The sequence below is a fragment of the Denticeps clupeoides genome, chromosome 17 (genome assembly GCF_900700375.1).
Source record: "Denticeps clupeoides chromosome 17, fDenClu1.1, whole genome shotgun sequence".
Taxonomy (NCBI): domain Eukaryota; kingdom Metazoa; phylum Chordata; class Actinopteri; order Clupeiformes; family Denticipitidae; genus Denticeps; species Denticeps clupeoides.
This window is the reverse complement of record NC_041723.1, coordinates 3,053,535-3,068,714: the sequence shown is the minus strand read 5'-3', so window position 1 is coordinate 3,068,714 and position 15,180 is coordinate 3,053,535. Positions and strand designations below refer to the sequence as shown.

Genomic DNA, 15,180 nt, shown 5'->3' with positions numbered 1-15,180 from the left:
TCAATCCATAGCATCAATGCCTTCGTCTTGCAGGAACTGCTGACTCACTCCAGCTACATGAGGCCTAATGTCTTGCATTAGGAGGAACCCAGGGCCAACCGCACCAGCATATGGTTTCACAAGGTCTGATGATATCAAGAACCTAATGGCAATCAGGCTACCTCTAGCGAGCACATGGAGGGCTGTGCGGCCCCCAAAGAAATGCCACCACACACCATTACTGACCCATTGCCAAATCAGTCATGCTGGAGGATGTTGCAGGCAGCAGAACATTCTCCACAGTGTCTCCAGAGGTAGTGTTCTGGCTGCTGGGTTGTTGCCCTATTACAGACTCCTCCACGCCTCCTGATACTCTGGACACAGCAAACCTTCTTGCCACACCTCACATTGATCTGCCATCCTGGATGAGCTGCACTACCTGAGCGACTTGTGTGGGTCTCATGCTACCACTAGAGTGAAAGCACCTCCAGCTATCAAAAGTGACCAAAACATCACCTAGAAAGCATAGGAGCTGAGAAGTGGTCTGGTCACCACCTGCAGAACCACGCCTTTATGAGGGATGTCTTGCTAATTGCCTAGAACTTCCCACCGCTTGTCTATTCCTTTTGCACTACAGCCTGTGAAATTGATTTTCAATTAGCGTTGCTTCATTAGTGGACACTGATTTCACAGAAGTGTGACTTGGAGTTACATTGTAATGTTTAAATGTTCCCTTTATTTTTTTTAAGCAGTATATATATATATATATATATGTGTGTGTGTGTGTGTGTGTGTGTGTGTGATTAAACTTAACATGATTTCCTCCTTTCCTTGATTTCTTTGTCTGATCGGGTGTAACCATGTTCACAGTAAATTGTAAAATACAGGATTAAGTCATAAATAAATCCCCACACGCTGACTTTCTTGTAAATATTTTAATTAACAAAGTTTCAAACAACTGGTCAGAATTAGTACACAAAAGTCCCAAACTCATAAGGCACAGAGAAACAACCTGAGATTTTTACTTTTTTCCCCACAGACCAGTTTTGACTCATCATCCATGGACACATGGGCTGCTAAAACTGAAATGCTACCCGCAGTCTGCATGACGTATAGAGCACCACACCACTCAAGAGGCAGCACTGCACTTTAATTTCCCCGAAGGGTCCGTATGTTGGGTTTAAAAAAACCCGAACAATACAGAGTTACAGCAATGGGATTAAAATAGACATTTAAAGGCCTGTGGACACAACAACAAAACACACACACACACACACACACACAAACCTTTGGTTCTCTCAAAAAAAAAAAAAAAAAAAAATCACAGTGTCACATCAGTGCAACTCACCAACATTTCCCCACAACATTCCTTATGTAAAGACTAGATGATACAGTGGATAAAAAGGTCAACACTGATTATTTGGCCATTTAACCGCCTCAGAAGATTAAGGCACTTGTGTAGTGTCTTGATTGTCCAAAAGCCACACTGACCAGTGGCAACAGAAAAGGAACAAGTGTGCATATAACTTATGCAACCATAAATAAATACATACATACACATTTAAAAAAAAAAAAAAAAGCCATCACCATATTACCTGCTTACAACAGCAGCGTAAACACCTCCCATGTCCGTAGTACTCAGGTTACATACAATAGCTGCACAGAAAAGTGAAAGTCTCCCCTCCCAAGGCACACAGCATCAAGTGTAAATAAGTCAAGTTAAATCATATCGAACCTTTTCATTTTAAGATGTCCGTAATGGACACGGTGCAGTCAAAGGTTCGTAAACGGGAAAAATAATAACGAAAACAAAAAGTTTATAGCCCAGATAACTAGTCCAAAAAAAAAAAAAAAAAAAAAAAAAAAAAAAAAAAACACCATGTATACATACACACAAGATCGGTCCGCTAGAGGTCCGTACTTGGACCACCAGAAATTTGGACTGTAGCCTTTCCGTTGCAGCCAGCTCTTTGTAGCGTCTCCATTTCACTCAGTTTTCCATTCAACAAACCCCTCAGCCCTATCTCAGCTTTCTCCTCCTCAGGTATCCGCCACGCTGCGCCTTGTTCATGCGCATGCCGAAATAGATGACCAGGTTAATTGGAACCAAGACAGTGGTCAGCCAGCCCTGCAGGTGTGATCAGAAAGCAAACAGGTTCACGTTTAGCAAGCTCAAAACTTCGACTGGACTGGTCACCGAGGTCTGAATAGAACCTTTTCATTTTACCATGACTGCATGAGGGAAATAGCCGTTAGTCTGGTCCTGCAGTCCCACCGTGGTGACTTCAGCGGCTACATAACGATCAGGGGTGGGCTTGTCCAAGGTGGGCTTCCTGATCTTGGTCATCTTGGTGGCCACGAAGAAAGGCAGCACGCTCTAAAAGCACAGATGTGTAAATAAATTTTTATTTGTGAATAAATCGAATGTGCCAGTCCTTCAATATAGACATTCTCCCCCACCCCCCATGCGAAACGCTGACCTGGAACGCACTGCCTAGATCCCGAATCACAGACTGACAGAATTTGCGATCAAGATTATATCCTCATATATTCATGCGCTTTAGATTCTGCAGGAACGTTGGTGGTAGAACGTGAACAGCCTGCTCCAACAATTGCTGACAAATACATTTTAGGCCACAGCAAAAAGGCCTGTAAAATCCTGGAGAGAAACATGCAATATATTAGTTTTTACCTGGACTATAACACCCTTGCTCTTGTACTCAGCTTGGAGTCCACGAGAGAAGAAGTCAACAAAGGCCTAGAAAGATTTGAGGACAAATGAACACTAAAAACCAGTGTCACACACCGGTTTACACAGGAAGTGCACATTGGAGATGAAAACGTATGGCTGGGGCAGGAGGTAGACGTGCCTTGGATGCAGAGTAGACTGTGAGCAGTGGGACTGGGTACATGCCGCTAGCAGAGGAAATGTTGAGGACCACACCTTTCGACCTGAGAACATAAAATATAATATATATAATAAATGAGGGCAATGCGGGTATAAAACCTGCAGACAGAAAGCCCATCGTCAGCAGCATTGTGCGTGTGTAGGGATATATACACACACACACACACACACACACACACACACTGAACGGCCCTCAACGGCAGACACCATAGTTTAATCATGGTCGCCGTACATGTTGCCATGGCACCAGCTCGCTCACGCAGCACCCCTGCAGCTGTGCTGATGTAGTGGAGAGGGGCTGGAGGAGCGAGGGCTGTTCCTATTAGCACTGAAATTTGCCAGGCTCTCCCATTGGCCAAAACTGGGCACGTGGGACTCCCCGGCCAATCAGAGGGCAGACGAGCTGAGTTTCAATTCACACAATGAGAGCGATGGAAGGGAGGGGTGGGCACTCTGAGAGGCAAAAACACATGCAATCTTGCAAAAAAGGTTTTTTATAAATAAAATTAAAAATGTAAAAAAAATATTGTATAGAGCTTCAAACATGAGCTACAAAATCAGACAGTTCTGGGCTCTTGGCAAAGAAAACATGATGTGCTCCATCACATTCCATATGGCACAATAAGAACACAAACACAAGAGTGAACGGAGCTTGAGTCAATTGTTTTTTGTTGGTGGATTTTAAAGTTAAAAAAAAAACAAAAAAACCCCTACCACTCACCTCTCAACCATCCTGGGAAGCACCAGGCGAGTCATCTAGAAAGAGAAAAGCAGACTGCTCAACACAAGGCTGTGCTAAAACGTGCAGGATATTTTTACACTTCGGATTCATTTTCAGGGAATTTGGGCAAAAGCACACAGGAGGTGGTGGTGAGTGGGGGGGAAAAAAAGGAGCGAGCAAGCAAAACAGTAGGTGAGTGACGTCTTATATATATATATATATATATATATATATATATATAAAGACCAGGGGGCAGGGGGAGGAGGAGGAGAGGGAGGGAGAAGAGAGAGATGCGTGGGTGGAGAGTACAGACAGCGGTGGTGTAGATCACTGTTGCTCTGGGAACCACAGAGAAAATGCAGGTAAAAAAAAATCAGCAACAGTGCAAGGAGAAGGGTGTTGTATAAACATTAGGGTTTATTCTTAATATTTCTTTAATTAAAAAAAAAAAAATCCGAATGGCTTACCTGGCAAACTGAAGTGATGTTGACATTGATCATGTTATTGATAAACTGCAGCAAGAGGATGGAGGGCGATTAACAATGCAAAAAAAAAAAAAAAAAAAAAAAAATGTATAAACAGAGGCTAATAAATGCAACTTACATTATCCAGGTTGGGGATGTGCAGGAAAAACTCCGGGTAGGGATACGAAATTCCAACATTGTTCACTGTTGGCAAAAGTAAATGGGAGGGGGAAAAAAAAAAAAAAAAAAAAAAAGAAAGTATTTCCAATAAATACAACTGAATTGGGTCTGATTTGCACGACACTTCCTTCTTTTGGACACAAGGTGGCAGCAGGGCAACAAGTTAATGGCCTGCCTGAAATCAGCGGTCTTGCTTTAGAATGAATAATGTGAATATCTGCTGCTTGTTGCTTTAGAATGAATAATGTGAATATTTGCATGGGTGTATGAGGGTGGGAACGTATGGTGGAGTTTGTGGGTGCCTGCTTATCTATGACTGTGTGGCAGGTCGGGCCCTGGACTCCACCTTACGTCTCAGGCTTCCCCATGGGTGGGAGCCAATCCACCCCCCGAGCCTGCTACATGTTGGCGGGGCTGTGGCTCCCCACAAACACCATTAACCACTTAAATGGAGAAACCTTGTGGGCGACTTTACGTGGACAGATGTGTCATAACGGTCCACAAACACGAACTCACAGGCACATTGTCTGGAGCAGCTGAACAGGCCTTGCAGCATTAGTACTGTTAAATAATGTTTAATATTCGTTATTTACTGTCATTTATACAGATGTTGTGCTTTGTGTGTCAACTGTGCTACTGACAGGCCGGAAAGAAAGAAAGCTCAATGTTGCTTTAAAATCATTGAACATTAAATTCAATAAAATCTTGAACTTAATGTTCTTAACTTAATGTCCAAAAAGGGCACATGACCGAAGGGAACATGACGTGCAGCTCCTCATGCTGCAGAAACACGCAGGGCAGGTTTTAGTTGTAGCAGGGACGCCAGATTCCTCACCCAGCACTCCGATTTCCAGACCAGCCAGTCCAGCCTCGATCTTCGGGTAGATATCCACCCGCCCGAAGTCCACAGCAATTGTCTTTGTCTCCACATTGTACTGGCTCTCTGTCAAGAGAAAATGCAGAGTTCGTCATGAGCACCCCCCCTGCTTTTTTCCTTTTTATAAAACACCAAACAAACATTCATTGCATTTGACAGAACAGATTTTTTTTGGCAATAGAACCATGAATGTATGATGTAATAAAATGTTTTTTTTTTTTTTTAAAAAAGCTGCTTTTCAGCACAGCCACGAACATCTTGTGACTAAGCGCTGTGCTATCTGTGCACGAAGAACTCCGACCAGACACACCCTGAGAGTGCGACGACGCCAGTCACACACACACACACACACACACACACACTCATTACGCTCTGACTGTACAGATGCATCATATTAACATCTTCTTAAAAGGTCTGGGTGAGGATGGAGTCCGTGTTTACGATGCAGGTTCTACTCGGCAGCAGGGGACGCTGTCTGCCATGGGAAAAAAAAAAAAAAAAAAAAAAAAAAAAAACAGCCTCACGACTCACGTCCCCCCCTCCCTCCCTCTGCTGACGTAGCCGCTGCAATTAGAATTTATTGTTCAAAGCCTCACTTGTCTGCACCATCCAGGAGTGAATTATGGACGGATAAAAATTCCTCTACAAGTGTGTGGGGTTTCGCTCTTGGGACAGTAAATCGCTCGCCGAGGTGACATTAAGCAAGCGCCATTGTGTCCCTGTAAAAGGGAACTCGCACTCCTGAGACCTGCTTAAATAATAGAAAAAAAAAATGTGTGTGTATGTATTTGAAGTGGAATTCATGGTTCCCCCACGTAGCCATGTGGCGTGTGAGGGGGGGGGGGGGGGCAGGCTTCGTGCCCTGGCTCGTGACAGACCCATGCCACCCCACCCTCCACAGGCTCCTAGCACGACCGTGGCACAATGGCACTCTGGGTAATAACAGGACCGCCGTGCAGCCTGATCGCGGGTCTCCGGCACGATTGCAGGCTTTGGAAACTGGAAGCCTTTTAGAGCCCGGCGGAGTAGGGAGCGTTTACCGCAGCGCACTCGCTCGGTTAATTATTCAGAGGCCCCAGCGGGGCCAGAGAGAGAGAGAGAGAGAGACAGAGAGAGAGAGAGAGAGAGAGAGAGAGACGCTCCGTTCGCGCCTGCTTTGGCTACCGGGAGGGGTAGCACGAGCCCCACACCGGTCACACCGGTCTTTTCGGATGAGGAATGAGGAGGCGGCGCGGTGCGCCACAGATGGGATTCATCGCCAAGGACCCAACGCCGCCCCGAGCCATGCCACACTCCACACACGCTCGGGTGCCGCACTCGGTTTTCCATCACGACAGACGTCATCTGAAAGGATTCCAGGCTGACGCGCCGGGAGGCGGCCTGAACGAGGCCAAAAAGAGTATTCTGACGACCGAAGACATCCTGGGAACGCGGTTCGGAAGGACGCGGCCTCAAAACCGCATGACGGGCTGCCAGGACAGGATATGCTGAATATGAAAAAGGAGCTTGCGACACCCCCGCTGCTGGGGAAACTAGCAGGGTCTTCAGCCCAACGGCCAGAATGGCCCCAAGAAGCCACAGGGAAAAGATGGCAGACAGACACCTACCAAGGGACTTGGCCACGTCATCCAACTTGTCCTGGGAACGACTGATCAGCATCATGGAAAAGCCTCTGCGGGCGAGCTGAGGAAGGAAAAAGAACCGTTAGAAAAGGCACACGCATCACCATGGTACACTATAAACCTGGTGCTAGGGCGGTAGTGGGCCAGTGACACTCGCCTGTGAACCAGAAGACCCCGGTTCAAACCCCACTTACTACCATTGTGTCCCTGAGCAAGACACTTAACCCTGAGTGTCTCCAGGGGGTGGGGACTGTCCCTGTAACTACTGATAGTAAGTCGCCCTGGATAAGGGCGTCTGGTAAATGCCATAAATGTGAATGTAAATGTAAGCTTCGTTAGAGCCACATTCAGAGTTCAGGCCAGTTTAAACAAAAGGTGCATGTTGAGACCTTCATTACTCATGTATATATGTGTGTGTGTGTGAGTGTGTGAGTGTGTGAGTGTGTGAGTGTGTGAGTGTGTGAGTGTGTGAGTGTGTGAGTGTGTGAGTGTGTGAGTGTGTGAGTGTGTGTGTAAGGGCCACTCTTTTACACGAGTAGTCCTCAAAGAGCCCTCCCTCCCATGGCCTCCGAGTAAAACCCTCGCTGGATGAGTCACCGTGCTTCCGTGGAGTAAATGAAATAAATAGGCCGAAGGAACCTCACCTCCTCCGCATAGGATTTCCCAATCCCATCCGTGGCACCGGTCACAACTGGAGGAGAAGAGGGGGGGAAAAAAAAAAGGGGAACACTTGAGGTCAGCACTCGTTTTCTACCGAAACGAACGGGTCCACACCAGAAGCCGCCTTCGCCGGGAGTCACGCTACCAACATAACACTTCGGGGCGGCTTCGCCGTTGCTCATAAAGGGCCAAGTGACCAGAAATGCCAGTTAGCAAGTGTACTCACACCAATCATGGCGCCGACGAGCTTCCGCACTTATCGTTATGCGGCCTGAAGGTCACGTGAACGGCCCTCATGAACTGGTCCAAGAAAAAAGGACCACGCCCTACGGACACGGACCCTGCCAGGGTTACTGCGTAGCCATGACAACGGAGGCAAAAGCCCTGGTGAGCGGAGGAGACGCTTCATGCCCCCCCGGCCGGCTCTCGGGGCTTCTCACCTTGTGAGGAGAGCGGGGGCTATTTTTAGCGCCAGTCAATCCTAATCCAGCGCGACAAAAAGGACGGCGGCGGGAACGGAAGGAAGGAAGGAAGGGCCGTGCGAAATGGGAGGTGGGGTTCGCATCCAGAAATCTCCCGGGCCTGGCCCGGTGCACGGCGAGCTCGGCGTTCGATATGGGCAGAGGTCATCCGGCCGCCGCCGAGACACGAGGCGAAGGATCGGGGAGACGGGAGGGGCGAGGAGGGATCCTGGGGGCTTCTATAAATAGACAAAACGAACGAGAGGAGAGAGACCGACGCCGTGCAAAGTCAAGGGACGCGGAGGGAGGCAGCGCTGCAGTCGCTATTTTTAACCTTGCTCAAGAATAAGAGAGCTTTCTGGTGGGGGAAGAAAAAAAAAAAAAAGAACAAAAAATAGTCCTCAATGGGCTGAAGGCATTAGGCTAGATGTGCTACTCTGAAATTGTCACATGTGAGACACAGCAGCACAGCACACAGTGCACACAGTGAAATTTGTCCTCTGCATTTAACCCATCACCCCGAGTGAGCGGTGGGCGGCCATGACAGGCGCCCGGGGAGCAGTGTGTGGGGACGGTGCTTTGCTCAGTGGCACCTCAGCGGATCGGGATTCGAACCGGCAACTTTCTGATTACGGGGCCGCTTCCTTAACCGCTAGGCCAGCCCTGGCCCACGGGCTCTGGTGTCACTAACGAGAAGAGTCCTTAAAAGAAATGCACATGGTTTCACGTTTTAGAGGTGAATTTTCAGGGATAATCGTGCATCTGAAGGAGCAGGGCAGGCGCAGTAATGGAATGTACCCGATGTCTGGCCTGGGGCCTTTACTTAGTCACTAAAAGCACAACCGCGCCGGCATACGTGAGAAAAGAAAAGAAAAAAAAAAAAAAAAAAAAAAAAAAAAAAAAAAAAAAAAGCACATCGTTCGTGTGTCGAGAGCACCTCCGAGCAGGCATGCCGTGAACGTTGGACATGCGGAGAAGAGAGTGCGAGAGAATTCGGGTTCAACGCGGGTACAAATTCCAGGTCAGTCAGGACCGTCTTTCCGCCCAGCACCCGTCTGGCCTTTTCAGACAAGTTCTAATAAGTTGGGTCTTGACACACCAACAACCGGTTTCATGCAAGTGCTTTAAGCCCGGACGTGTACAGCACACCACCAGCTGCTGGAAACCCCCTTATTCAACCCCCCCCCATTTGGTGTTCGCTAGCTACTTGTCGTGAAGTTAATCAGAGGAAATAGCTTCCACCTCAGTGTGATGCAATTTTATTCTTTACATATGAACTTCGTGTAAAAGCAGCCAATCTCTTTCTAATAGACAGAAATGTGCGCGCCTTTAAATTGTGGACTAATCATTAAATAAAGAAGAATAGAGTTGTAAAATGGTGAAGTGCAAATTAGTTCAGCCCTTCATAGTGGAACAAAATAAAATCAAAAACATGGAAGGTATAGGGTGGTAGTAGCCTAGTGGGTAACACACTCGTCTATGAACCAGAAGACCCAGGTTCAAACCCCACTTACTACCATTGTGTCCCTGAGCAAGACCCTTAACCCAGAGTGTCTCCAGGGGGGGACTGTCCCTGTAACTACTGATTGTAAGTCGCTCTGGATAAGGGCATCTGGTAAATGCATGATGCTTGGTATTTAAGCAGGTCACGTGATCAAATGCCCACGCTGGCAAGAAGAGAAATTAGTGTGACAACCTGATTCAGCTGTGAGGTTTACAACAGCAAAGAAATTTTATATGTATGTGTACACATGAAAGAAAAGGCAGGAGTGACTAGTCGGGAACAACAAGTCCCGAGTACAGCCTCCTCTCCCCAACCCATGAAAAAATGTGGGGGGGGGGGGGGATGGGGGAGTGATGGGGGAGGGGCGAAACACACCGAAACGCAGCGGCAGGAGTAAAAATAGCACCCTCGTCTGGAGCCACTGCACCACCTGAATACTAAACAAAAGGCAGGCAGGGCCGACTCTTCAGCCACCCGGGGCCGTGCGCACTGCCTTACCCGCATCTCCTTGGACGCGTTTCTACTACTCGGTGCCACGGCCAGCCTCGCCCCTCCAAAAATAAATGCAAGGGTGAATAAGGGAGGTGGGGAGAGAGAGAGAGAGAGAGAAACTGCAGTCCTTGTGTGCACCCCTGAATGCAGCGTTATGTAATCTGTCGCATCTCTCTCCCCCTCTCTCTCTCTCTCTCTCCCTCTCGTGAATGAACCCCTACATCCCCTCTGTCAGGGCTGATTCCACTGCTGCAGAACCCACCCGCCCCTCAACTCCCACTCCTAAAGGCGGCTTTAAATAGCACGGGAGTCACATGGCTGGAATAAAAAGTACACACCAGATCCGCAGCACCGAAAATAGATTTCTATATCGGGGCGGGAAATGGGAAGAAAAAAAATAAAATCATAAATAAACCCGAGTGCGGCCGCAGAAAATAGCCTCCAAGTCACAGGCTTGTTAAATATAGAGACGGGTGAACTGGGGGGCGAGATGTATATTTCTTGCTTTGTGTGGATCACGCCCCGTAAAAAAATAATAATAATAAATAAATAAATGAATGGATCATTACGGAATCATTATTTCTGGCACATTTGCCTGGTGGGAGGTTGGACAACAGTGCAGAGGCCTTTTTTTTTTTTTTTTTTTAAATCCAGAGCCATTTGAATGATGGAAATGCCACGGCGTCACCGGCTTCACGGAACACCATGTCAAAAATCCAGTTAGGCGGCCCTGTCACCGATACCCATCGAATACCTCGAGTGTGAGGTGTGGGCCCGAACCCTGCGGTGAACTTTGACACACTCCCCTCGCGGCCTGGCCTTCGGCATTTGAACCTGCTCGCTTGGCGCTCTGAATCCGCGACCCCCCGGGATTGGGAGTGCCAATCGATCGGCCCTGCCACGCCGCAGAGGGTACACACACGGGCGCTTTAAAAAGGAAAACAGCAGACGCAAGTGCGGAGTCGTGAAGGAGGCGGCGGTGGGGGCTCTTAGAGGGCGAACAAACAGACGCAGGGAGGGGTGGGAAGAGAGAGGGACTGTGGGGATGTGCCGGGCTCTGCACAAGAGCGCATAACCGCGCCGGAGTGAAGGGTGGGGGCGGCGAACGAGGGGCTGCGATTTTCACCCAGCAGCCCTGGCTGCGGCACGTGTCACAGAGTGTGTTTGTCACATGAACGCCAGCGTTTCCTCAGCTGGACCCGCCCTTGCTGTCTCTCTCTCTCTCTCTCTCTCACACACAGGCCCCCCTCCTCCTCGGTCTCTCTCGCTCTCCTGCACCGACAGCCACATCCAGATACCATTCACATCACACAGGGGAGGAGGGGAAAAAAAAAAAAAAAAGTGCATTCACAAGCAGGAAGGAGCTTCATTCACATGCTCTTACCGCACATGATTTTTTAATAAAATGACGCCTGTGTAACCCTAGCATGAACATGGCTGCGTTTTTCACTTAAAAGCAAAAAAAGGCAGGACTTTGGCCTATTACATAAAGCGATTACCGCAATTCTCAATGAAGTCGTTTAGCACCCCCAGCCCCTGACTGGAGCCATTCTGCAAAACGCAACCCTCCCCTCGCCCCACTCACACCTCCCCAGGCCTCTTTTCATTGGACCAGGCCACTTATCGGAGTGGACGTCCTCGTCCAAATAAAAAAATGATTATGCAATGGATTATGATGTCAAGTGAGTGGGTGGGAGCAGAGAGACATTGGTGGGCCACGGAGCTCGGCAAGCACATCTTGTACTTTGCTCAAGACAAAGTTTTAAAACCGTTTCAGTATGCCTGGGGGGGGGGGGGGGTGTACGGGGAGACCCGGCTAACTAACTTACAAACAAAAAGTGGATTGGAGAGGTGAGACAAAGCACACTCGCGAAAAACTGAAAAAGTGCATCTCGGACCCCTTCATCAGGCCGCTCTAATCCTGCAGTTCCCGCCGCCGACGCCAGGGGTCTCCCGCGACACACTGCCCTCGCGGCCTGGCCTTCGGCATTTGAACCTGCTCGCTTGACACCCGTGGGTCTTCGGCGCTCTGAATCCGCGACCCCCGGGATTGGGAGTGGCAATGGATCGGCCCTGCCACGCCGCAGAGGGTACACATCTCTAGGGGCAGTGGTGGCCTAGCGGTTAAGGAAGTGGCCCTGTAATCAGAAGGTTGCCGGACAAATTTCACTGTGTGCATTGTGTGCTGTGCATCACGTGTGACAATCACTTCACTTCATCAGGCCGCTCTAATCCTGCAGTTCCCACCACCGACGCCAGGGGTCTCCCGCGCACAGGCTGCGCTCAAGGACGTCCGCGCACATATTCCAGCAGCTCACAGACACACACTCTCTCTCTCTCTCTCTCTTTCTCTCTCTCTCTCTCTGACAAGCACAGAAGCGTCCAGGCGCGTCACACTGATGTTGAGAGACACTGTTTATTTCAAGCCTCTGCAATAGGAACCTGTAGGCCTACATCTAGGTGAACGTTTGAAAGTAAAGTGATTGTCATTGCACAGCGCACGGTGCACACAACGACATGTGTCCTCTGCTTTTAACCCATCACCCTGGGTGAGCCGTGGGCAGCCGTGAAAGGCGCCCGGGGAGCCGTGGGTACGGTGCTTTGCTCAGTGGCACCTCAGTTTTACACAACTATTTAAGCCATAACTGTAATTAATAACTATATATACCAGTAGTGGCAGATATTTAGTAAAGGGGCTTCAATATTATAAAGAAAACAAAAGTTTAAGCATAAGCACCCGTAAGGTGTAAATGAAAATTGCGTGTGCATAATTTGAATAAAGCGTATATTTCAGGCATCTGGGCTGGGGCGAAAGTGCGAAACTGTTGCCCAACCAGACCGAACCAGTGTTTCAGGAAGGTGCGGAACGCGAACGGGTTCCCCGGGATGGCGCACGTCGCCCGTGGGAAGCGAGTCGGACCGGTACTCGGTTCAGGCGGTTTCTGGGAGTGGCCGGGGGGCCCCGGGGATCCGGTGACGGTGTAATCGGAGCATGCAGGTTGCTCTGAACCCTTGGCAAAAAAACACACATTAAAAAAAAAAAAAAAAAAAAAAAAAAAAGCAATTTAATTGCACTTTCTAAAATGCGATTTAATGCACGCAGACGTGGACGAATTACGCAACGTTGTATTATCTGACGCAAAATATAACGATGAATCACTGCGATGCGACAACTTGAGCAACCCTCCTCCTCCTCCTCCTCATCATCATCATCATCATCTTCCTCCTTCGCCTCCGCGCACGTGGAGCGATGCAGACCGCATACCGATGCAGCTTCGCCCCGCCGTCCGGACAAAACTGCGTCACGCTCCCCGCGCCGGCGATCTCACGACGACCGGGGGGGCGACGTCGGACGTGGCGGATCGGCCATTTCCACGCGCGCCGACGCCAGACGCGGAGGAAAGTGGAGAACTGGGTCAGACTAGGCCGGGACCCACGCGTGACGCGGATCGTCGTCCCTCTCCCACACACCCGCCCCCCTCCCCCAAGCACCGTCTACACAGGGAATTTGTAGGGAAAAGGGGGGACACGGCGGGACAAAACGGTCCTTTAAATAAACAAGCCGAGCTTTTTTTTTTTTTAAATAAAGCGCCCCCCCCACTCACGTGGCGCATTAAATTGCCCAGTCGGCGACCTGAGACTAGGATGCGTGTGTGTGGAGCACATCTGGACCCCCACTGTGCCCGAACACATCTCGCCCGGCGCTGCGTAATCCGGGCGCACAGGCCACCAAAACTGGCGCATAACCCCGCCAGCCCTCCCCGCCCCCGCGACAATCATTTTTAATCACAGGGAATTATTTATTTAAAAAAAAAAAAAAAAAAAAAAGGTAATTAAAGTAACGGCAAAAACAAACAAACAAAGAAAAGAAACAGAAGTACTAACCACGTAGAATACACCGCAACAAATTAATGGTGATCAGTTCCGATCTTAAGACCCCCCCCTCCAACCCTCCACCCTCTCGAGACTGACTCATCGAATAGCGCTTTAATAAATAAATAAAAACACATAAATACGCAAACAAATAAATAACCAGCGCCCGCGCACAAACTTTGAATTCCCCGTCCGTCCCGGTGAAACCGGGGCGAACGGACTCCACGCTCGGGACCAACTCACCTGCCCATTTCCCCAGCTTGGGGGAAAGTAGGTCCCCGTTGCCCATCACCCATATCCGAAAGCCGGCGACGAGTTGGCGGACGAGCCACAGCGTGAGCGAGGCCGCGGTCAGCGCGCCGACCCAGAAGAGCGGCGTCTCGACGCAAGCAAGCATCTCCCCCAAGCTCGGCAGCTGCATGGTGGCCGTGACGTGACGTGGCTGGGGAAAGTAGGCAGCGTGCGCTAATTTGCGGGAACAACGTGCGAGCCCCTTTATAAGCAGGTTGTGGCTTCACACTCCCACAACTCCCCCAACACACTAGACTATCCAGATTTATGCGCACGCCCCTACCTACTCTATAGAGCCACGGAGGACCCGCCTCCGTCCCTGATTGGCTGTCGCCGCTGTCCGACATCAGTGGCTCGGCGCTCATTGGCTGGCGTCGGCGTCGCTCAGGAGGAATCCATTCTCATTCATTTGGTTTTCTGTATGGAAAGGGGCGGACCGGTTGCGACGGAGGACGCGACGCGATTGGACAGAGATGACAGTAGCCTCTGCGCGCAGCTCTGATTGGTCCCGGTCCGGAACGGGTTTTTTCAGTTTCACTCAGGATTATGAAACCTCCCCCGAAACCCACGGCGCCGAGAACCGCTCGCACCACTTTATGAATGGAGGTTCGCTGCGATTGGTCGCGGGAGGACCTGGGGCCCCGCCCACGAATGTTCGTTGGGAGGAGGCCATTGGTTCGAGGAACCGCCTGTCAAGGCAAGGCGGCGTGCTGTCCGGCGAATGAGTCATTCGGCGATTTTAGACGCAGCGTTTTTTTTTTTAGAATCGCTGCATTGCGTCCATCTGGTAAAAAATAAAACTGAGAAAAATCTTCCAGTCGCGCCATAAAGCAGGGGAGCGCGCCGTCTCCGTCCATCGAGAACAACTGACGGATCGGGTGGAAAAACTTAAAAAAAAAAAACAGCAATTCCCAGAACTCCGTGCGAGTAACATCTCGCGAGATCCGGAGTCGCGGTGCGTTTTTACAAACGCGGAAGGAGCGCTGTGATTATGTAAACATCTAGGCGGCTTCGTGGACGGGCTGCCGTCTTCCCCGCGAATTTTCCACGCGTGCGAAATACGTGAAACAATGACACGCGTGGCGTCACGTAAAAACGAAAAACAAATAGATATAAAACAAACAAACAAAAAAAAAAAAGAAAGAAAA

The 15,180-nt window shown here is 49.5% G+C and overlaps 1 protein-coding gene across 1 annotated transcript; it reads right to left on the bottom strand.

Moving 5' to 3' along the window:
- Nucleotides 1–1,833: 1,833 nt before the first annotated feature.
- hsd17b12a (hydroxysteroid (17-beta) dehydrogenase 12a) lies at nucleotides 1,834–14,270 on the bottom strand. The gene is made up of 11 exons (XM_028959281.1): nucleotides 13,985–14,270; nucleotides 7,396–7,442; nucleotides 6,737–6,812; nucleotides 5,088–5,195; nucleotides 4,212–4,276; nucleotides 4,076–4,120; nucleotides 3,609–3,643; nucleotides 2,850–2,931; nucleotides 2,672–2,737; nucleotides 2,207–2,356; nucleotides 1,834–2,107 (listed from the first exon to the last, which is right to left on the bottom strand). The coding sequence occupies exons 1-11, from the start codon at nucleotides 14,160–14,162 to the stop codon at nucleotides 2,000–2,002; spliced, it is 960 nt and encodes a 319-aa protein (XP_028815114.1). The 5' UTR covers nucleotides 14,163–14,270; the 3' UTR covers nucleotides 1,834–1,999.
- Nucleotides 14,271–15,180: the final 910 nt, after the last annotated feature.

Bases quoted from the DNA above. Each gene is read 5' to 3' on its own strand.
- hsd17b12a (XM_028959281.1), bottom strand. From the start codon at position 14,162: ATGCAGCTGCCGAGCTTGGGGGAGATGCTTGCTTGCGTCGAGACGCCG. The intron at 5,196-6,736 runs GTAGGTGTCTGT...TTCTCTTGACAG, and splicing joins TGACGTGGCCAAGTCCCTTG to AGAGCCAGTACAATGTGGAG. The intron at 2,738-2,849 runs GCACGTCTACCT...AAATCTTTCTAG, and splicing joins CAGTCTACTCTGCATCCAAG to GCCTTTGTTGACTTCTTCTC.